The following is a 17476-nucleotide window of genomic DNA, read 5'->3' as shown; positions in this document are numbered from 1 at the left end:
TTTGCATACAGTTACCACTCCTTGTGCAGACGGTGGAAACCTTGCATTAAGAAGGAAATAAAGTCATTAAGTTGATCTTGAAGAACATCAACCCTCTACTGGCCAGTTAACTCAGAGAAGGAGTTGCCCCTGGTGATGGACTGGTTCGACTGAGAGCCAGACCCTCAACCACAGCCAAGTCACCCAGCCAGACCATCAACCACAGCCAAGTCACCCAGCCAGACCCTCAACCACAGCCAACCACCCAGCCAGACCCTCAACCACAGCCAACCACCCAGCCAGACCCTCAACCACAGCCAACCACCCAGCCAGACCCTCAACCACAGCCAGGTCACCCAGCCACCCAGCCAGACCCTCAACCACAGCCAGGTCACCCAGCCAGACCATCAACCACAGCCAGCCACCCAGCCAGACCCTCAACCACAGCCAAGTCACCCAGCCAGACCCTCAACCACAGCCAGGTCATCCAGCCAGACCATCAACCACAGCCAAGTCACCCAGCCAACCAGCCAGACCATCAACCACAGCCAAGTCACCCAGCCACCCAGCCAGACCATCAACCACAGCCAGGTCACCCAGCCAGACCATCAACCACAGCCAGGTCACCCAGCCAGACCCTCAACCACAGCCAAGTCACCCAGCCAGACCATCAACCACAGCCAGGTCACCCAGCCAGACCATCAACCACAGCCAGCCGACCAGCCAGACCATCAACCACAGCCAAGTCACCCAGCCAGACCATCAACCACAGCCAGTCACCCAGCCAGACCATCAACCACAGCCAGGTCACCCAGCCACCCAGCCAGACCATCAACCACAGCCAGTCACCCAGCCAGACCATCAACCACAGCCAGGTCACCCAGCCTGACCATCAACCACAGCCAGGTCATCCAGTCATCCAGCCAGACCATCAACCACAGGCCAGGTCACCCAGCCAGACCATCAACCACAGCCAAGTCATCCAGCCAGACCATCAACCACAGGCAAGTCACTCAGCCAACCAGCCAGACCATCAACCACAGCCAAGTCATCCAGCCACCCAGCCAGACCATCAACCACAGCCAAGTCATCCAGCCAGACCATCAACCACAGCCAAGTCACCCAGCCACACAGCCAGACCATCAACCACAGCCAGCCACCCAGCCAGTCACCCAGCCACCCAGCCAGACCATCAACCACAGCCAAGTCACCCAGCCAGACCATCAACCACAGCCAGCCACCCAGCCAGACCATCAACCACAGCCAAGTCACCCAGCCACCCAGCCAGACCATCAACCACAGCCAAGTCATCCAGCCAGACCATCAACCACAGCCAAGTCACCCAGCCACCCAGCCAGTCACCCAGCCACCCAGCCAGACCATCAACCACAGCCAAGTCACCCAGCCAGACCATCAACCACAGCCAGCCACCCAGCCAACCAGCCAGACCATCAACCACAGCCAAGTCACCCAGCCACCCAGCCAGACCATCAACCACAGCCAAGTCATCCAGCCAGACCATCAACCACAGCCAGGCCACCCAGCCAGACCATCAACCACAGCCAGCCACTCAGCCAACCAGCCAGACCATCAACCACAGCCAGGTCACCCAGCCACCCAGCCAGACCATCAACCACAGCCAGCCACTCAGCCAACCAGCCAGACCCTCAACCACAGCCAAGTCATCCAGCCAGACCATCAACCACAGCCAAGTCACCCAGCCAGACCATCAACCACTTTCTTTCTATCTTCAAACAGTGTTGGACAAGCTAAGATCAGCTGGTCTGACAGTGAACATGAAATAGAGCAACTTCTGCCGAACCGCCCTGAAATTCCTTGGCCATATTGTGTCCTCTAACGGCATCCATGTGGATCCTGAAAAGACCACGGCTGTACAAGACTTCCCTGTGCCAACCACCCTCAAGGCCCTTCAATGGTTCCTTGGGATGACAAGATGGTATCACGGGTTTGTGTCAAACTTCTCCCTGGTGGCAGAACCACTCAACGTGTTGAAGCGGAAAGGAGCGAAGTTCTGATGTACGGCATAGTGCCAGAGCTCCTGCTGATGAAGATCTACTCTACTGGCAAAATCTCAGCCTAGATAAACTTAGCAAAAAAGAAACGTCCTCTCACTGTCAACTGCATTTATTTTCAGCACTTGTATGAACATAAGATTCAACAACTGAGACACAAATTGAACAAGTTCCACAGATGTGACCAACAGAAATTGAATAATGTGTCCCTGAACAAAGGGGGGGTCAAAATCAAAAACAGTCAGTATCTGGTGTGGCCACCAGCTGCATTAAGTACTGCAGTGCATCTCCTCCTCATGAACTGCACCAGATTTCCCAGTTCTTGCTGTGAGATGTTACCCCACTCTTCCACCAAGTTCCCGGATATTTCTGGGGGGAATGGCCCATGCCCTCACCCTCTGATCCAACAGGTCCCAGACCTGCTCAATGGGATTGAGATCCGGGCTCTTCGATGGCCATGACATAACAGTGACATTCCTGTCTTGCAAGAAATCATACACAGAACGAGCTTTATGGCTGGTGGCATTGTCATGCTGGGGGGCCATGTCAGGATGATCCTGCAGGAATTGTACCACATGAGGGAGGAGGATGTCTTCCCTGTAACGCACAGCGTTGAGATTGCCTGCAATGACAACAAGCTCAGTCCGATGATGCTGTGACACACCGCCCCAGACCATGACGGACCCTCCACCTCCAAATTGATCCCGCTCCAGAGTACAGGCCTCGGTGTAACGCTCATTCCTTCAACAATAAACGCGAATCTGACCATCACCCCTGGTGAGACAAAACCTCAACTCGTCAGTGAAGAGCAACTTTTGCCAGTCCTGTCTGGTTCAGCACCAGTGGGTTTGTACCCATGGGCGACGTTGTTGCCGGTGATGTCTGGTGATGACCTGCCTACAAGCCCTCAGTCCAGCCTCTCTCAGCCTATTGCGGACAGTCTGAGCACTGATGGAGGGATTGTGCGTTCCTGGTTCCTTTGAAAGACAGAGTCCTGAAAAGGGGGCGATTTATTTTTTTGCTGTGTTTATAAAGTCACATCTGAAACTGTCAAGTTTGTCAAATGTACAAACCAGAAGGCCGGAAGACTGCCGGCAAGTTGCAGCAAACCGCGATTACACAACCTTGGGAAATGTTCGGAGTGGATTTGATGGGTTCATTTCCTTGAAGCTCGAATCGTAATGTGTACATGCTTGTTTTTGTCGATTGACTATTCCAAGCGGGTGGAGCTCTTTGTCCTTGCTGTGGCCTGTTAAAGCACAGTCTCTAACAACCTCACGAAAGAGATCCTGACTCGCTGGATAGTGCCTGATCTTGTCTGATCCAGGTTCCAAATTCGTCTCTGATCTCTGAGGAGACCTGGCAAAGAGAGAACCTGAGACAGGCCATGGTCAACTTCTATCACCCACAGACCAACCTCATTGAGAATGTGAATCAAACCTTGAAGACGATGGTTGTTACCTATGTAGGGACCCAGCTCCAATAATGGGACAAGCACCTTTTGCGGGTTTAGTTTTGCCCTGAATTCTGCTGTGCAAGAGTCCACTGGAGTCACTCCTGCAGAGGTGAACTGGAGTCGTCAACTCAGAGAACCCTAAGACATGGTGCTACAGACCCAACTGTTTAGTCCAGACTCAAACTACCTGGTCATAGCATTCAATCATTCAATCTCCACGACTTGAGAGCTCTTGTCTCAAATAATCTGATCAAGGCTTCCCTCTCCAGAAGATAACCAGAAGATAACCATCACTCCAGCACTCATCTCCTCCAATTTCAAGCTGAACAATTATTCTGGGCCAAGCCCCTAAATGGACCATCTAAGATTGTGGATCGGATGAGGCCCTCTTGAAATACCGAGCGGTGGAGGACACAGGTGAAGACATGCGCGTTGTCCTGAAAGTGTGTTACCCCCTCAGCTGAGGAATTGGAGGAATTGGAGGAGATGAGTGCTGGTCATGGTTATCTTCTGGAGAGGGAAGTGAGGAGACCAAGATCTGCCTTTTTATGGCAATGGTTGGCTTTTTCCAGGGGAGAGGGGTGTGTGACGGCCTCAAATTTGTCCTGTCGGCCTCGAAGCTTCTCCTCCCTGCACTGTGCGTCACCTATAATTCATCAACTGCATAAAAATGGTGACGGTGGCGCGCAAGACGAGGTTTTCAAACCCTCAGCTCTGAAGCTTGTTCATACCTTCTTTTTTTTAAGTGCGCTGTAGCCATACCTCAAGAAAGCGATAACGCCGCCAACATTCCTAAACCGATTACAATAAATAAATAAATAAATAGATTACAATAAATAAATAAATAGATTACAATAATAAATAAATAGATTACAATAATAAATAAATAGATTACAATAAATAAATATATTACAATAATAAATAGAATACAATAAATAAATAAATAATTACAATAAATAAATAAATAAATAGATTACAATAATGAATAAATAAACAGATTACAATAATAAATAAACTGATTACAATAACAGGCCAATCTCCGTTCTCTAATTTTTATCTGCACTGTAGGAGGAGTTGGGGAATAATATATTGTGAATCCTAATCATTTGTATTGATGTGTGGAACAAACGTTTATGGTTTGTGTGTGACTGGTTTTGCACACCGCTTATTGATGAACATTGCGTGCGCATGAGGTCGAAGAGGTTCACGTGAATAATTTTCTGGGCCGTTTTTTAATGCCTGAGGTACAGGACTTTCCCTGAGAAACTAAAGTTATTATTATTTTGTGACTGATATTGTTTGTTTGTTTTATATATTTTGTGATAATACAAAAAATGCAGAAAGACCACCATTGTTTTGGAGTTATTTATTTCAATGTAAAGGGTTTTTGATAAGTTTCTATTCCACGACGGACTTTTTCCACGAGTCCTTTGTATTGGTCTAGACATAACTGACAGAAAAGGAGAAATCAAACATTTCTCTGGTAGACATGAACTTCCTGTCAACCCCTAAATAACTCCGGAGTTAAGTCAAAACCGTTAGCGTGTGTGCGTTAATCTCCTCCTCCTCTCCAGGTCTAGGCAGCGTCGTGAACAGGAGGACCGAGCGGAGGGAAGGAGGGACTGGGCGGAGGGGGGCAGGGAACATCGTCAGGGTGAATACTGGAGAAGACAGGAAGAGAAACGGTGCTGCTTCCTGTGTGGAAGCCACGCCCACATCAAGAAAGACTGCCCCCAGTACAGAGGACCAGCTGGGGCCTTCTCTTCATCTCCCTCTACGAGCCACATGAGGAATTTGAGAGAGAGAAAAACAGGTATGATGAATACTCGCACAAACATTGACATGCACTCAGAACCCTGTTCTAATCCTAGTGTGTTTGTCCAGGACTCTCCTCAACCTGGTCTAATCCTAGTGTGTGTGTTTGTCCAGAACTCACCTCAACCTGGTCTAATCCTAGTGTGTTTGTTTGTCCAGGACTCACATCAACCTGGTCTAATCCTAGTGTGTTTGTCCAGGACTCTCCTCAACCTGGTCTAATCCTAGTGTGTTTGTCCAGGACTCTCCTCAACCTGGTCTAATCCTAGTGTGTTTGTTTGTTCAGGACTCTCCTCAACCTGGTCTAATCCTAGTGTGTTTGTTTGTTCAGGACTCTCCTCAACCTGGTCTAATCCTAGTGTGTTTGTCCAGGACTCACCTCAACCTGGTCTAATCCTAGTGTGTTTGTCCAGGACTCTCCTCAACCTGGTCTAATCCTAGTGTGTTTGTCCAGGACTCTCCTCAACCTGGTCTAATCCTAGTGTGTTTGTCCAGGACTCTCCTCAACCTGGTCTAATCCTAGTGTGTTTGTTTGTTCAGGACTCTCCTCAACCTGGTCTAATCCTAGTGTGTTTGTTTGTTCAGGACTCTCCTCAACCTGGTCTAATCCTAGTGTGTTTGTCCAGGACTCACCTCAACCTGGTCTAATCCTAGTGTGTTTGTTTGTCCAGGACTCTCCTCAACCTGGTCTAATCCTAGTGTGTTTGTCCAGGACTCACCTCAACCTGGTCTAATCCTAGTGTGTTTGTCCAGGACTCTCCTCAACCTGGTCTAATCCTAGTGTGTTTGTTCAGGACTCTCCTCAACCTGGTCTAATCCTAGTGTGTTTGTCCAGGACTCACCTCAACCTGGTCTAACCCTAGTGTGTTTGTCCAGGACTCTCCTCAACCTGGTCTAATCCTAGTGTGTTTGTTTGTCCAGGGCTCTCCTCAACCTGGTCTAATCCTAGTGTGTTTGTTTGTCCAGGACTCTCCTCAACCTGGTCTAATCCTAGTGTGTTTGTCCAGGACTCTCCTCAACCTGGTCTAATCCTAGTGTGTTTGTTCAGGACTTTCCTCAACCTGGTCTAATCCTAGTGTGTTTGTTCAGGACTCTCCTCAACCTGGTCTAATCCTAGTGTGTTTGTTTGTCCAGGACTCACCTCAACCTGGTCTAATCCTAGTGTGTTTGTCCAGGACTCACCTCAACCTGGTCTAATCCTAGTGTGTTTGTTTGTCCAGGACTCTCCTCAACCTGGTCTAATCCTAGTGTGTTTGTCCAGGACTCTCCTCAACCTGGTCTAATCCTAGTGTGTTTGTTTGTCCAGGACTCTCCTCAACCTGGTCTAATCCTAGTGTGTTTGTTTGTCCAGGACTCTCCTCAACCTGGTCTAATCCTAGTGTGTGTGTTTGTCCAGGACTCTCCTCAACCTGGTCTAATCCTAGTTTGTTTGTTTGTCCAGGACTCTCCTCAACCTGGTCTAACCCTAGTGTGTTTGTTTGTCCAGGACTCTCCTCAACCTGGTCTAATCCTAGTGTGTTTGTCCAGGACTCTCCTCAACCTGGTCTAATCCTAGTGTGTGTGTTTGTCCAGGACTCACCTCAACCTGGTCTAATCCTAGTGTGTTTGTCCAGGACTCTCCTCAACCTGGTCTAATCCTAGTGTGTGTGTTTGTCCAGGACTCTCCTCAACCTGGTCTAATCCTAGTGTGTGTGTTTGTCCAGGACTCTCCTCAACCTGGTCTAATCCTAGTGTGTTTGTTCAGGACTCTCCTCAACCTGGTCTAATCCTGGTGTGTTTGTCCAGGACTCTCCTCAACCTGGTCTAATCCTAGTGTGTTTGTCCAGGACTCTCCTCAACCTGGTCTAATCCTAGTGTGTGTGTTTGTCCAGGGCTCTCCTCAACCTGGTCTAATCCTAGTGTGTTTGTCCAGGACTCTCCTCAACCTGGTCTAATCCTAGTGTGTTTGTCCAGGACTCTCCTCAACCTGGTCTAATCCTAGTGTGTTTGTCCAGGACTCTCCTCAACCTGGTCTAATCCTAGTGTGTTTGTTCAGGACTTTCCTCAACCTGGTCTAATCCTAGTGTGTTTGTCCAGGACTCACCTCAACCTGGTCTAATCCTAGTGTGTTTGTTTGTCCAGGACTCTCCTCAACCTGGTCTAATCCTAGTGTGTGTGTTTGTCCAGGACTCACCTCAACCTGGTCTAATCCTAGTGTGTTTGTCCAGGACTCTCCTCAACCTGGTCTAATCCTAGTGTGTTTGTTTGTCCAGGACTCTCCTCAACCTGGTCTAATCCTAGTGTGTTTGTTTGTTCAGGACTCTCCTCAACCTGGTCTAATCCTAGTGTGTTTGTTTGTCCAGGACTCTCCTCAACCTGGTCTAATCCTAGTGTGTTTGTCCAGGACTCTCCTCAACCTGGTCTAATCCTAGTGTGTGTGTTTGTTCAGGACTCTCCTCAACCTGGTCTAATCCTAGTGTGTTTGTCCAGGACTCTCCTCAACCTGGTCTAATCCTAGTGTGTGTGTTTGTCCAGGACTCACCTCAACCTGGTCTAATCCTAGTGTGTTTGTCCAGGACTCTCCTCAACCTGGTCTAATCCTAGTGTGTGTGTTTGTCCAGGACTCTCCTCAACCTGGTCTAATCCTAGTGTGTTTGTTTGTCCAGGACTCTCCTCAACCTGGTCTAATCCTAGTGTGTTTGTCCAGGACTCTCCTCAACCTGGTCTAATCCTAGTGTGTTTGTCCAGGACTCTCCTCAACCTGGTCTAATCCTAGTGTGTGTGTTTGTCCAGGGCTCTCCTCAACCTGGTCTAATCCTAGTGTGTTTGTCCAGGACTCTCCTCAACCTGGTCTAATCCTAGTGTGTTTGTCCAGGACTCTCCTCAACCTGGTCTAATCCTAGTGTGTTTGTCCAGGACTCTCCTCAACCTGGTCTAATCCTAGTGTGTGTGTTTGTCCAGGACTCTCCTCAACCTGGTCTAATCCTAGTGTGTTTGTTTGTCCAGGACTCTCCTCAACCTGGTCTAATCCTAGTGTGTTTGTTTGTCCAGGACTCTCCTCAACCTGGTCTAATCCTAGTGTGTTTGTCCAGGACTCTCCTCAACCTGGTCTAATCCTAGTGTGTTTGTCCAGGACTCTCCTCAACCTGGTCTAATCCTAGTGTGTGTGTTTGTCCAGGACTCTCCTCAACCTGGTCTAATCCTAGTGTGTTTGTTTGTCCAGGACTCTCCTCAACCTGGTCTAATCCTAGTGTGTTTGTCCAGGACTCTCCTCAACCTGGTCTAATCCTAGTGTGTTTGTTTGTCCAGGACTCTCCTCAACCTGGTCTAATCCTAGTGTGTTTGTTCAGGACTCTCCTCAACCTGGTCTAATCCTAGTGTGTTTGTCCAGGACTCTCCTCAACCTGGTCTAATCCTAGTGTGTTTGTTCAGGACTCTCCTCAACCTGGTCTAATCCTAGTGTGTTTGTTCAGGACTCTCCTCAACCTGGTCTAATCCTAGTGTGTTTGTTCAGGACTCTCCCCAACCTGGTCTAATCCTTGTGTGTGTTTGTCCAGGACTCAACTCAACCTGGTCTAATCCTAGTGTGTTTGTCCAGGACTCTCCTCAACCTGGTCTAATCCTAGTGTGTTTGTCCAGGACTCTCCTCAACCTGGTCTAATCCTAGTGTGTTTGTCCAGGACTCACCTCAACCTGGTCTAATCCGAGTGTGTTTGTTTGTTCAGGACTCTCCTCAACCTGGTCTAATCCTAGTGTGTTTGTTTGTCCAGGACTCTCCCCAACCTGGTCTAATCCGAGTGTGTTTGTTTGTTCAGGACTCTCCTCAACCTGGTCTAATCCGAGTGTGTTTGTCCAGGACTCTCCTCAACCTGGTCTAATCCTAGTGTGTTTGTCCAGGACTCTCCTCAACCTGGTCTAATCCGAGTGTGTTTGTTTGTCCAGGACTCTCCTCAACCTGGTCTAATCCTAGTGTGTTTGTCCAGGACTCACCTCAACCTGGTCTAATCCTAGTGTGTTTGTCCAGGACTCTCCTCAACCTGGTCTAATCCTAGTGTGTTTGTCCAGGACTCTCCTCAACCTGGTCTAATCCTAGTGTGTTTGTCCAGGACTCACCTCAACCTGGTCTAATTCTAGTGTGTTTGTCCAGGACTCTCCTCAACCTGGTCTAATTCTAGTGTGTTTGTCCAGGACTCTCCTCAACCTGGTCTAATCCTAGTGTGTTTGTCCAGGACTCTCCTCAACCTGGTCTAATCCTAGTGTGTTTGTCCAGGACTCTCCTCAACCTGGTCTAATCCTAGTGTGTGTGTGTTTGTGTGTTTGTTCAGGACTCGCCTCAACAGGAGGGAAAAAAGAAAAAGAAGCGACACCAAAATATGATTGAGTTCACAAGCAGGTCATTGTCCAATTATTTCACAGAAACTAAATGTCAATGTTTCGGTAGCGTTACATTACAGCATTGCGTTACCTTCCTTAAGCTTCAGTGCATCTCATCCCTGCTATATTGAATCCACATGTGTTCCAGGCAGTCTAGCCAGCAGACACATGGGTCTGTCTGGTCCCAGAAGGAGCCCAGTGGACTGAGGAGATGGGGAGAGAGAGAGAGGCAGCTCTAGCCCCAAACCTCCGGGTTCTACTCTACTCCCTCTGAGGTCTGACCTCCAGTCCACCAGCCTGAACCTAGAACATCCGGAACTCAGAACCCTACCTGTTGGAACCCTGACATGGAACCCCAGTGGATGGTGGCAGAGCCTGAGTGCCTGTCTCCCAAATGGCACCCTAATCCCTATATAGTGCACTACTTATGACCAGGGCTTTACGTTTGACCAGAGCCCTGGTCATAAGTAGTGCACTATATAGGGAATAGGGTGCCATATGGGACATAGAGAGGGTATTTTATGTTTTAACTACCCCTCCTGCCTCAGAGGAACTTTTTAAAGCGTTGTATTGTGTTTTAACTGAAAAGCCATTTTGCATGCTCCTCCTCTAAGTTCATTTTTATTTTTTAATGTTATTTTAAAAGTGATTATTTGTTAGATTTGTCTCGTGCAATGATGTCCCCCCCCCCCAAACACCCCCTCTCTTCCGCGTTGTCTCGTCTAATCCAGTTTGAGCCGGGCTGTGTGACTGTGTGTGTTTGTCTGCTCATCTCTGTGCGTGCTTGAAAAGTGGTGAATCTGTATTCAGAGGTGGATGAACGGCCCTGAAACAGACGGGTTCTTTAGATAATAATGGACAGTTTGTATTCAATTGTCTCCTTCATGTCAGAGTCTCCAAACATGGTAGCTAAAGATGAATTCCATATTGCTTCTGCCTGCTCCCTCTAAACACGCCATAGGTGCAGAATATATGGTCCTGTATTGGGTTACTAGTAGCCAACCCCAATGTGTGTCGATCTGAGAGGCCTGGATATAAGCAATATGGTAAAACATGAAATGACAACCTTGTCTATAGCTTGTGACACCATATTGTTTATATACTGAACCACTTGTCTTTTATGATCAGGGTTTTGGGTTGAGGGTTGATTTTGGGTTCGGGGTGCAGGGAGTGGTAAAGGGGGAACCCCGGGAAACGTGTTTTCTGTTTTTATGTTGCCTTTTTGTGGCCACAGTGCCTCTGATTGGTGGGCCTGGTAGCTGTGATGTCAGATTCTGTCCACTCTGGTCTGGGATGCTAGTGTTCTGAGACCTGCTTTATAAATAAACTTTCTTTACAAAACAAAAAGGAAACATGCCATTCATTGAATGTCCTGAAGATGTTAACATAAATACATATCTGAAAAATATTTCTACCAGTTGAAGTTTAGAAGATAACATTACGCAATGATCAACGGTTAAAGGAAAATTTCCACCCCAAAAAAAACATATTTTGGTATTGACATAGTCCCAACATGTTTTCAAGATATGTAACTTTCAAAATACAGAAATCATCCCTGTCATCATTAGATGCAAAACAAATTATACAGGGATGATTTTTTTGCTTTGAAAGTCACATATCTTAAACTTGATTTGCTGACAAGCGAAACATTATTTTATTTTTTTCACTCATCCAAAGATATGAAGAGTTTTAAAAAAATATATAAAGTTATCCAATGCCTGCTATGTTTTTGGATCGCTGCTTGCTTGGCTCCCACCGGTGTTGCCATGTCCGCGGTTTTCATGTCATGTTGGGCTACTTTGAAAACTATGTCACGGGTTAAAATGTATTGGTCGCGTTGTTGGCTATTTCCAAGTTGCACCGTGGCCACCATGACATTTCTCTTTAAAATATACACTGCTCAAAAAAATAAAGGGAACACTTTATGGAACACAATGTAACTCCAAGTCAATCACACTTCTGTGAAATCAAACTGTCCACTTAGGAAGCAACACTGATTGAAAATAAATTTCACATGCTGTTGTGCAAATGGAATAGACAACAGGTGGAAATTATAGGCATTTAGCAAGACACCCCCAATAAAGGAGTGGTTCTGCAGGTGGGGACCACAGACCACTTCTCAGTTCCTATGCTTCCTGGTTGATGTTTTGGTCACTTTTGAATGCTGGCGGTGCTTTCACTCTAGTGGTAGCATGAGACGGAGTCTACAACCCACACAAGTGGCTCAGGTAGTGCAGCTCATCCAGGATGGCACATCAATGCGAGCTGTGGCAAGAAGGTTTGCTGTGTCTGTCAGCGTAGTGTCCAGAGCATGGAGGCGCTACCAGGAGACAGGCCAGTACATCAGGAGACGTGGAGGAGGCCGTAGGAGGGCAACAACCCAGCAGCAGGACCGCTACCTCCGCCTTTGTGCAAGGAGGAGCACTGCCAGAGCCCTGCAAAATGACCAGCAGGCCACAAATGTGCATGTGTCTGCTCAAACGGTCAGAAACAGACTCCATGAGGGTGGTATGAGGGCCCGACGTCCACAGGTGGGGGTTGTGCTTACAGCCCAACACCGTGCAGGACGTTTGGCATTTGCCAGAGAACACCAAGATTGGCAAATTCGCCACTGGCACCCTGTGCTCTTCACAGATGAAAACAGGTTCACACTGAGCACATGCGACAGACGTGACAGAGTCTGGAGATGCCGTGGAGAACGTTCTGCTGCCTGCAACATCCTCCAGCATGACCAGTTTGGCGGTGGGTCAGTCATGGTGTGGGGTGGCATTTCTTTGGGGGGCTGCACAGCCCTCCATGTGCTCGCCAGAGGTAGCCTGACTGCCATTAGGTACAGAGATGAGATCCTCAGACCCCTTGTGAGACCATATGCTGGTGCGGTTTGCCCTGCGTTCCTCCTAATGCAAGACAATGCTAGACCTCATGTGGCTGGAGTGTGTCAGCAGACTGGCCTGCCCGTTCCCCAGACCTGAATCCAATTGAGCACATCTGGGACATCATGTCTCGCTCCATCCACCAACGCCACGTTGCACCACAGACTGTCCAGGAGTTGGCGGATGCTTTAGTCCAGGTCTGGGAGGAGATCCCTCAGGAGACCATCCGCCACCTCATCAGGAGCATGCCCAGGCGTTGTAGGAAGGTCATACAGGCACGTGGAGGCCACACACACTACTGAGCCTCATTTTGACTTGTTTTATGAACATTACATCAAAGTTGGATCAGCCTGGAGTGTGGTTTTCCACTTTAATTTTGAGTGTGACTCCAATTCCAGACCTCCATGGGTTGATACATTTGATTTCCATTGATAATTTTTGTGTGATTTTGTTGTCAGCACATTCAACTATGTAAAGAAAAAAGTATTTAATAAGAATATTTCATTCATTCAGATCTAGGATGTGTTGTTTTAGTGTTCCCTTTATTTTTTTTATATATATATATATATATATATATATATATATATATATATATAGAAAGGAAGCAGATCCTGTATATGATTTCACTGTGACCTGTTGCTGAGTGGTGGGGAGGGGGATGTGTTGAGAGCTCTAATGGAGACAAAACACTAACTATTTTGGGCGCATTACATAAATCTACTCGTTGGTGGTTTAAACTACATTCCAGTGTTGACTGCTTAAAGAAAACGGTATCAGGCGAAGTGATTTATGTATGTTCAGTTCCTGGTTCTCAAAGTGATTCATGCATGTTCAGTTCCTGGTTCTCAAAGTGATTCATGCATGTTCAGTTCCTGGTTCTCGAAGTGATTCATGCATGTCCAGTTCCTGGTTCTCGAAGTGATTCATGCATGTTCAGTTCCTGGTTCTCGGGGGGATTCATGCATGTTCAGTTCCTGGTTCTCGAAGTGATTTATGTATGTTCAGTTCCTGGTTCTCGAAGTGATTCATGTATGTTTAGTTCCTGGTTCTCGAAGTGATTCATGCATGTTCAGTTCCTGGTTCTCGAAGTGATTCATGTATGTTCAGTTCCTGGTTCTCAAAGTGATTCATGCATGTTCAGTTCCTGGTTCTCGGGGGGATTCATGCATGTTCAGTTCCTGGTTCTCGGGGGGATTCATGCATGTTCAGTTCCTGGTTCTCGAAGTGATTTATGTATGTTCAGTTCCTGGTTCTCGAAGTGATTCATGTATGTTTAGTTCCTGGTTCTCGAAGTGATTCATGCATGTTCAGTTCCTGGTTCTCGAAGTGATTCATGTATGTTCAGTTCCTGGTTCTCGAAGTGATTCATGCATGTTCAGTTCCTGGTTCTCGAAGTGATTCATGCATGTTCAATTCCTGGTTCTCGGGGGGGATGCCGAGGGGAAATCTGAAATGTAAGTTGTGGAACTCCTTCGCGTGGATCTTTTTAAGGGGGGAAAGTCCTCAATGAAACTGACATGAGGCTAAATGTGGAGAATGATACATTTGCCTCAGTTGACCATCAAGCAGCCTATTAATATATATGCCATTGTCGGCTACCATTTGATACAATAAATGTGTTTAAATGACGATATCACTGGAGTGATTGCAAATCAATTTGTGCCACTTGTGTAGCCTACCTGGAGCTGGCAAACAGATTTAATAGATAGCCTGTAACTCCAGTTTGTTGTAGTCTTAGCCTGTAACTCCAGTTTGTTGTAGTCTTAGCCTGTAACTCCAGTTTGTTGTAGTCTTAGCCTGTAACTCCAGTTTGTTGTAGTCTTAGCCTGTAACTCCAGTTTGTTGTAGTCTTAGCCTGTAACTCCAGTTTGTTGTAGTCTTAGCCTGTAACTCCAGTTTGTTGTAGTCTTAGCCTGTAACTCCAGTTTGTTGTAGTCTTAGCCTGTAACTCCAGTTTGTTGTAGTCTTAGCCTGTAACTCCAGTTTGTTGTAGTCTTAGCCTGTAACTCCAGCTTGTTGTAGTCTTAGCCTGTAACTCCAGCTTGTTGTAGTCTTAGCCTGTAACTCCAGTTTGTTGTAGTCTTAGCCTGTAACTCCAGTTTGTTGTAGTCTTAGCCTGTAACTCCAGTTTGTGGTAGTCTTAGTCTGTAACTCCAGTTTGTTGTAGTCTTAGCCTGTAACTCCAGTTTGTTGTAGTCTTAGCCTGTAACTCCAGTTTGTTGTAGTCTTAGCCTGTAACTCCAGTTTGTTGTAGTCTTAGCCTGTAACTCCAGTTTGTTGTAGTCTTAGCCTGTAACTCCAGTTTGTTGTAGTCTTAGCCTGTAACTCCAGTTTGTTGTAGTCTTAGCCTGTAACTCCAGTTTGTGGTAGTCTTAGCCTGTAACTCCAGTTTGTGGTAGTCTTAGCCTGTAACTCCAGTTTGTTGTAGTCTTAGCCTGTAACTCCAGTTTGTTGTAGTCTTAGCCTGTAACTCCAGTTTGTTGTAGTCTTAGCCTGTAACTCCAGTTTGTTGTAGTCTTAGCCTGTAACTCCAGTTTGTTGTAGTCTTAGCCTGTAACTCCAGTTTGTTGTAGTCTTAGCCTGTAACTCCAGTTTGTTGTAGTCTTAGCCTGTAACTCCAGTTTGTTGTAGTCTTAGCCTGTAACTCCAGTTTGTTGTAGTCTTGTGTTATTATGAACGCATTAGATTGATGTAACAGTCAGATTAGGCTACAGGTCAAATTAAGTCTAAAAAATAAACACTGGCTATTGTTGACAAACATATTCGGTCCATACACATTTTAACATTTAATTCAGTGATAGAAATTACGACCCCATCCTCAGTAGCCTATTCCAGCAGGCTATTGGGGGAAACGAGCACTTCTAATTTGCTTAATCGCCTCCCTATTCATGTCATTTAATTTGTACTAAGCAAACTGCTAAATCGTTCTGTTTCGTCTAGGCTACCCAACATGAGATGTGGGGCTATAGGCTACCTGCCTTTATCTAAGGAAACCATGACAAAGTGGAATTACAATCATAAACCCAGATTTTAGTCTGTAGCCTATGCCTATTGAAAAATTAAATCAATCTCGCAAATGTGCCATTTTATAAGGGTTTGTCGTCTTAACATCTGGCACGTAACAGCACAATGGCCAGAAAGTAGCCTAACACTTGTTTTTCCATATTCATCTAAGTTTTTCTTGCTCTGATTTTGAGATCCTCTGTCCAACTTTAATCACTCAAACTCTCCTGTCATATGCACATGTGCAAAGGGGATTTATTTACAATTAGAAACGTGGTTCGAGCCCTGAATGCTGATTGGCTGAAAGGTATGACAACGTTACTTTTTACTGTACTAATTACATTGGTAACCAGTTTATAATAACAATAAGGCCCCCGGGGGGTTGCGGTATATGGCCAACCTACCCCTGCTAACGGCTGTATCCAGGCACTCCGCGTTGCGTCGAGTTTAAGAACAACCCTTGGCGGTGGCATATTGGCCATATACCATATCCCCTTGTGCCTTATTGCTTAATCATAGCAGTCAAGAGAGTAAAATCGATATTCATTTAACGGAAAATTAAGTTAAGGGACAATTATCTTGTCACATTTAAATTACTTTACATGTTTGTTTTATTTAACCTTTATTTAACTAGGCAAGTCAGTTAAAAACAAATTCTTATTTACAATGACGGCCTACATATGTCATAGCTTGCAATTATTATTTTAAGGAACCCCGATTTTTTTTTTGCTTCTAATGACGTTACAAGTTACCATGATCGTCCTTAACTGGCTCGATAACGTTATGGGGAAAAAAATGAGTTTATTGTATAGATGTGGCAACTCCTCTCTTTGGGCTAGTTTCAGGTCTTTTGGGAAAGTTTGAATGGTCAATGTGCTAGAAATGTTTGCTTGACCTGGCAACCCTGGCTAGCACAGAGTTTCTAACACAGAGGAGCAACATCTCCGAGACCTCCGTGAATTACTTGTTCAACGACTTAAGACATTGCATCAAATCTAGATTGTGCCTTTTGGATTTCAAGAAAATGTAAAACAATGAATTTTATTTTCTACTTCGCTCATTGATTTCTCAAACCTGGTCTGTTTCCGACCAGAGAAGTAAAAAAATATATTTCTTGAAATCTAAAAGGCACAACCTTGATTTGAGCCAATGTCTTAAGTAGTTGAACAAGTAATTTTACTCAAACCTCGTGAAAGTGACAAACTGACAGTTGAAGGCGAAGACATGGCGACGTTGGCTAACGGTCGTCTCGCTCCGAACTGCGCATGTGCCGGCTGTCAGTTTGTCACTCGTACGACGTTCGAGTAACGTAAAAACGTTGACCGAAAACATGGTCTCAAATCTAGGAGGTTCCTTTAGATTTCGAGAAAATTAATGAAGAATTGTCCACTTCCCCCGTTGACTTCTCAAACCCTGGGCTGGTCTGGCTGTTTGTTTTGACAATGTTCCCGAAAGACTCGCTATGTTGCGCCTCTGGGTTTAGAAACTCTGCCAATATATAACTCAGTGATCTAGCCTGCCTAATGAACTTAATTGTTTGCGTTGATCACATTTTTGAAGGTGTCATACAGTGTCGTAACCTCACTGGATTTCTATTGGCTCAAGCGCCTGTCATTCAATAAATCAACCTATTGTGGATCCGTTTGCGAAACCACTGGGTTGGCTGTTTCCCGCTCATGCGCACACCGGTGTTTTCATGTTCGTTTACATAAATATGTTCTGTAGCTAAAAGGGTTTAAATAAAGATGTTTATAAGTAAACCAAGATAGACCACAGTTTATCATTTGAGTCATAGTGGGAAGAGCCAAGCACTGCTAGTGGCGCATTCTTGTCAATCTACATATTTCCGTTAGAGAACGCCTCCTCTGTGAAGTGCGCACTAACTCAATTTATGTTTCCACTCCTAAACAGCGCGATTTTGTACAACCTCTGCAAAAGGCAGAGTCTGCAAAAATGTGTCCACT

General features: G+C 46.1%; 1 protein-coding gene across 1 annotated transcript in view; it reads left to right on the top strand.

Annotated features, from left to right (window-relative positions):
* The window catches only part of tut7 (terminal uridylyl transferase 7), a 61223-nt gene extending 50235 nt beyond the window's left edge, over positions 1 to 10988 (top strand). Inside the window, exons 27-29 of the mRNA XM_064936548.1 lie at positions 5043 to 5281; positions 9588 to 9655; positions 9785 to 10988. Of these exons, the coding sequence (XP_064792620.1) occupies positions 5043 to 5281; positions 9588 to 9643 (295 nt within the window). The 3' untranslated portion in view covers positions 9644 to 9655; positions 9785 to 10988. The remainder of the gene's footprint in view (positions 1 to 5042; positions 5282 to 9587; positions 9656 to 9784) is intronic.
* The last annotated feature ends 6488 nt before the right edge of the window (positions 10989 to 17476 follow it).

The sequence above is a fragment of the Oncorhynchus masou genome, chromosome 25, assembly GCF_036934945.1.
Source record: "Oncorhynchus masou masou isolate Uvic2021 chromosome 25, UVic_Omas_1.1, whole genome shotgun sequence".
In the NCBI taxonomy this organism is placed as follows: domain Eukaryota; kingdom Metazoa; phylum Chordata; class Actinopteri; order Salmoniformes; family Salmonidae; genus Oncorhynchus; species Oncorhynchus masou.
Note: the sequence above shows the minus strand (reverse complement) of the source record. Positions and strands in the feature narration are given on the sequence as shown.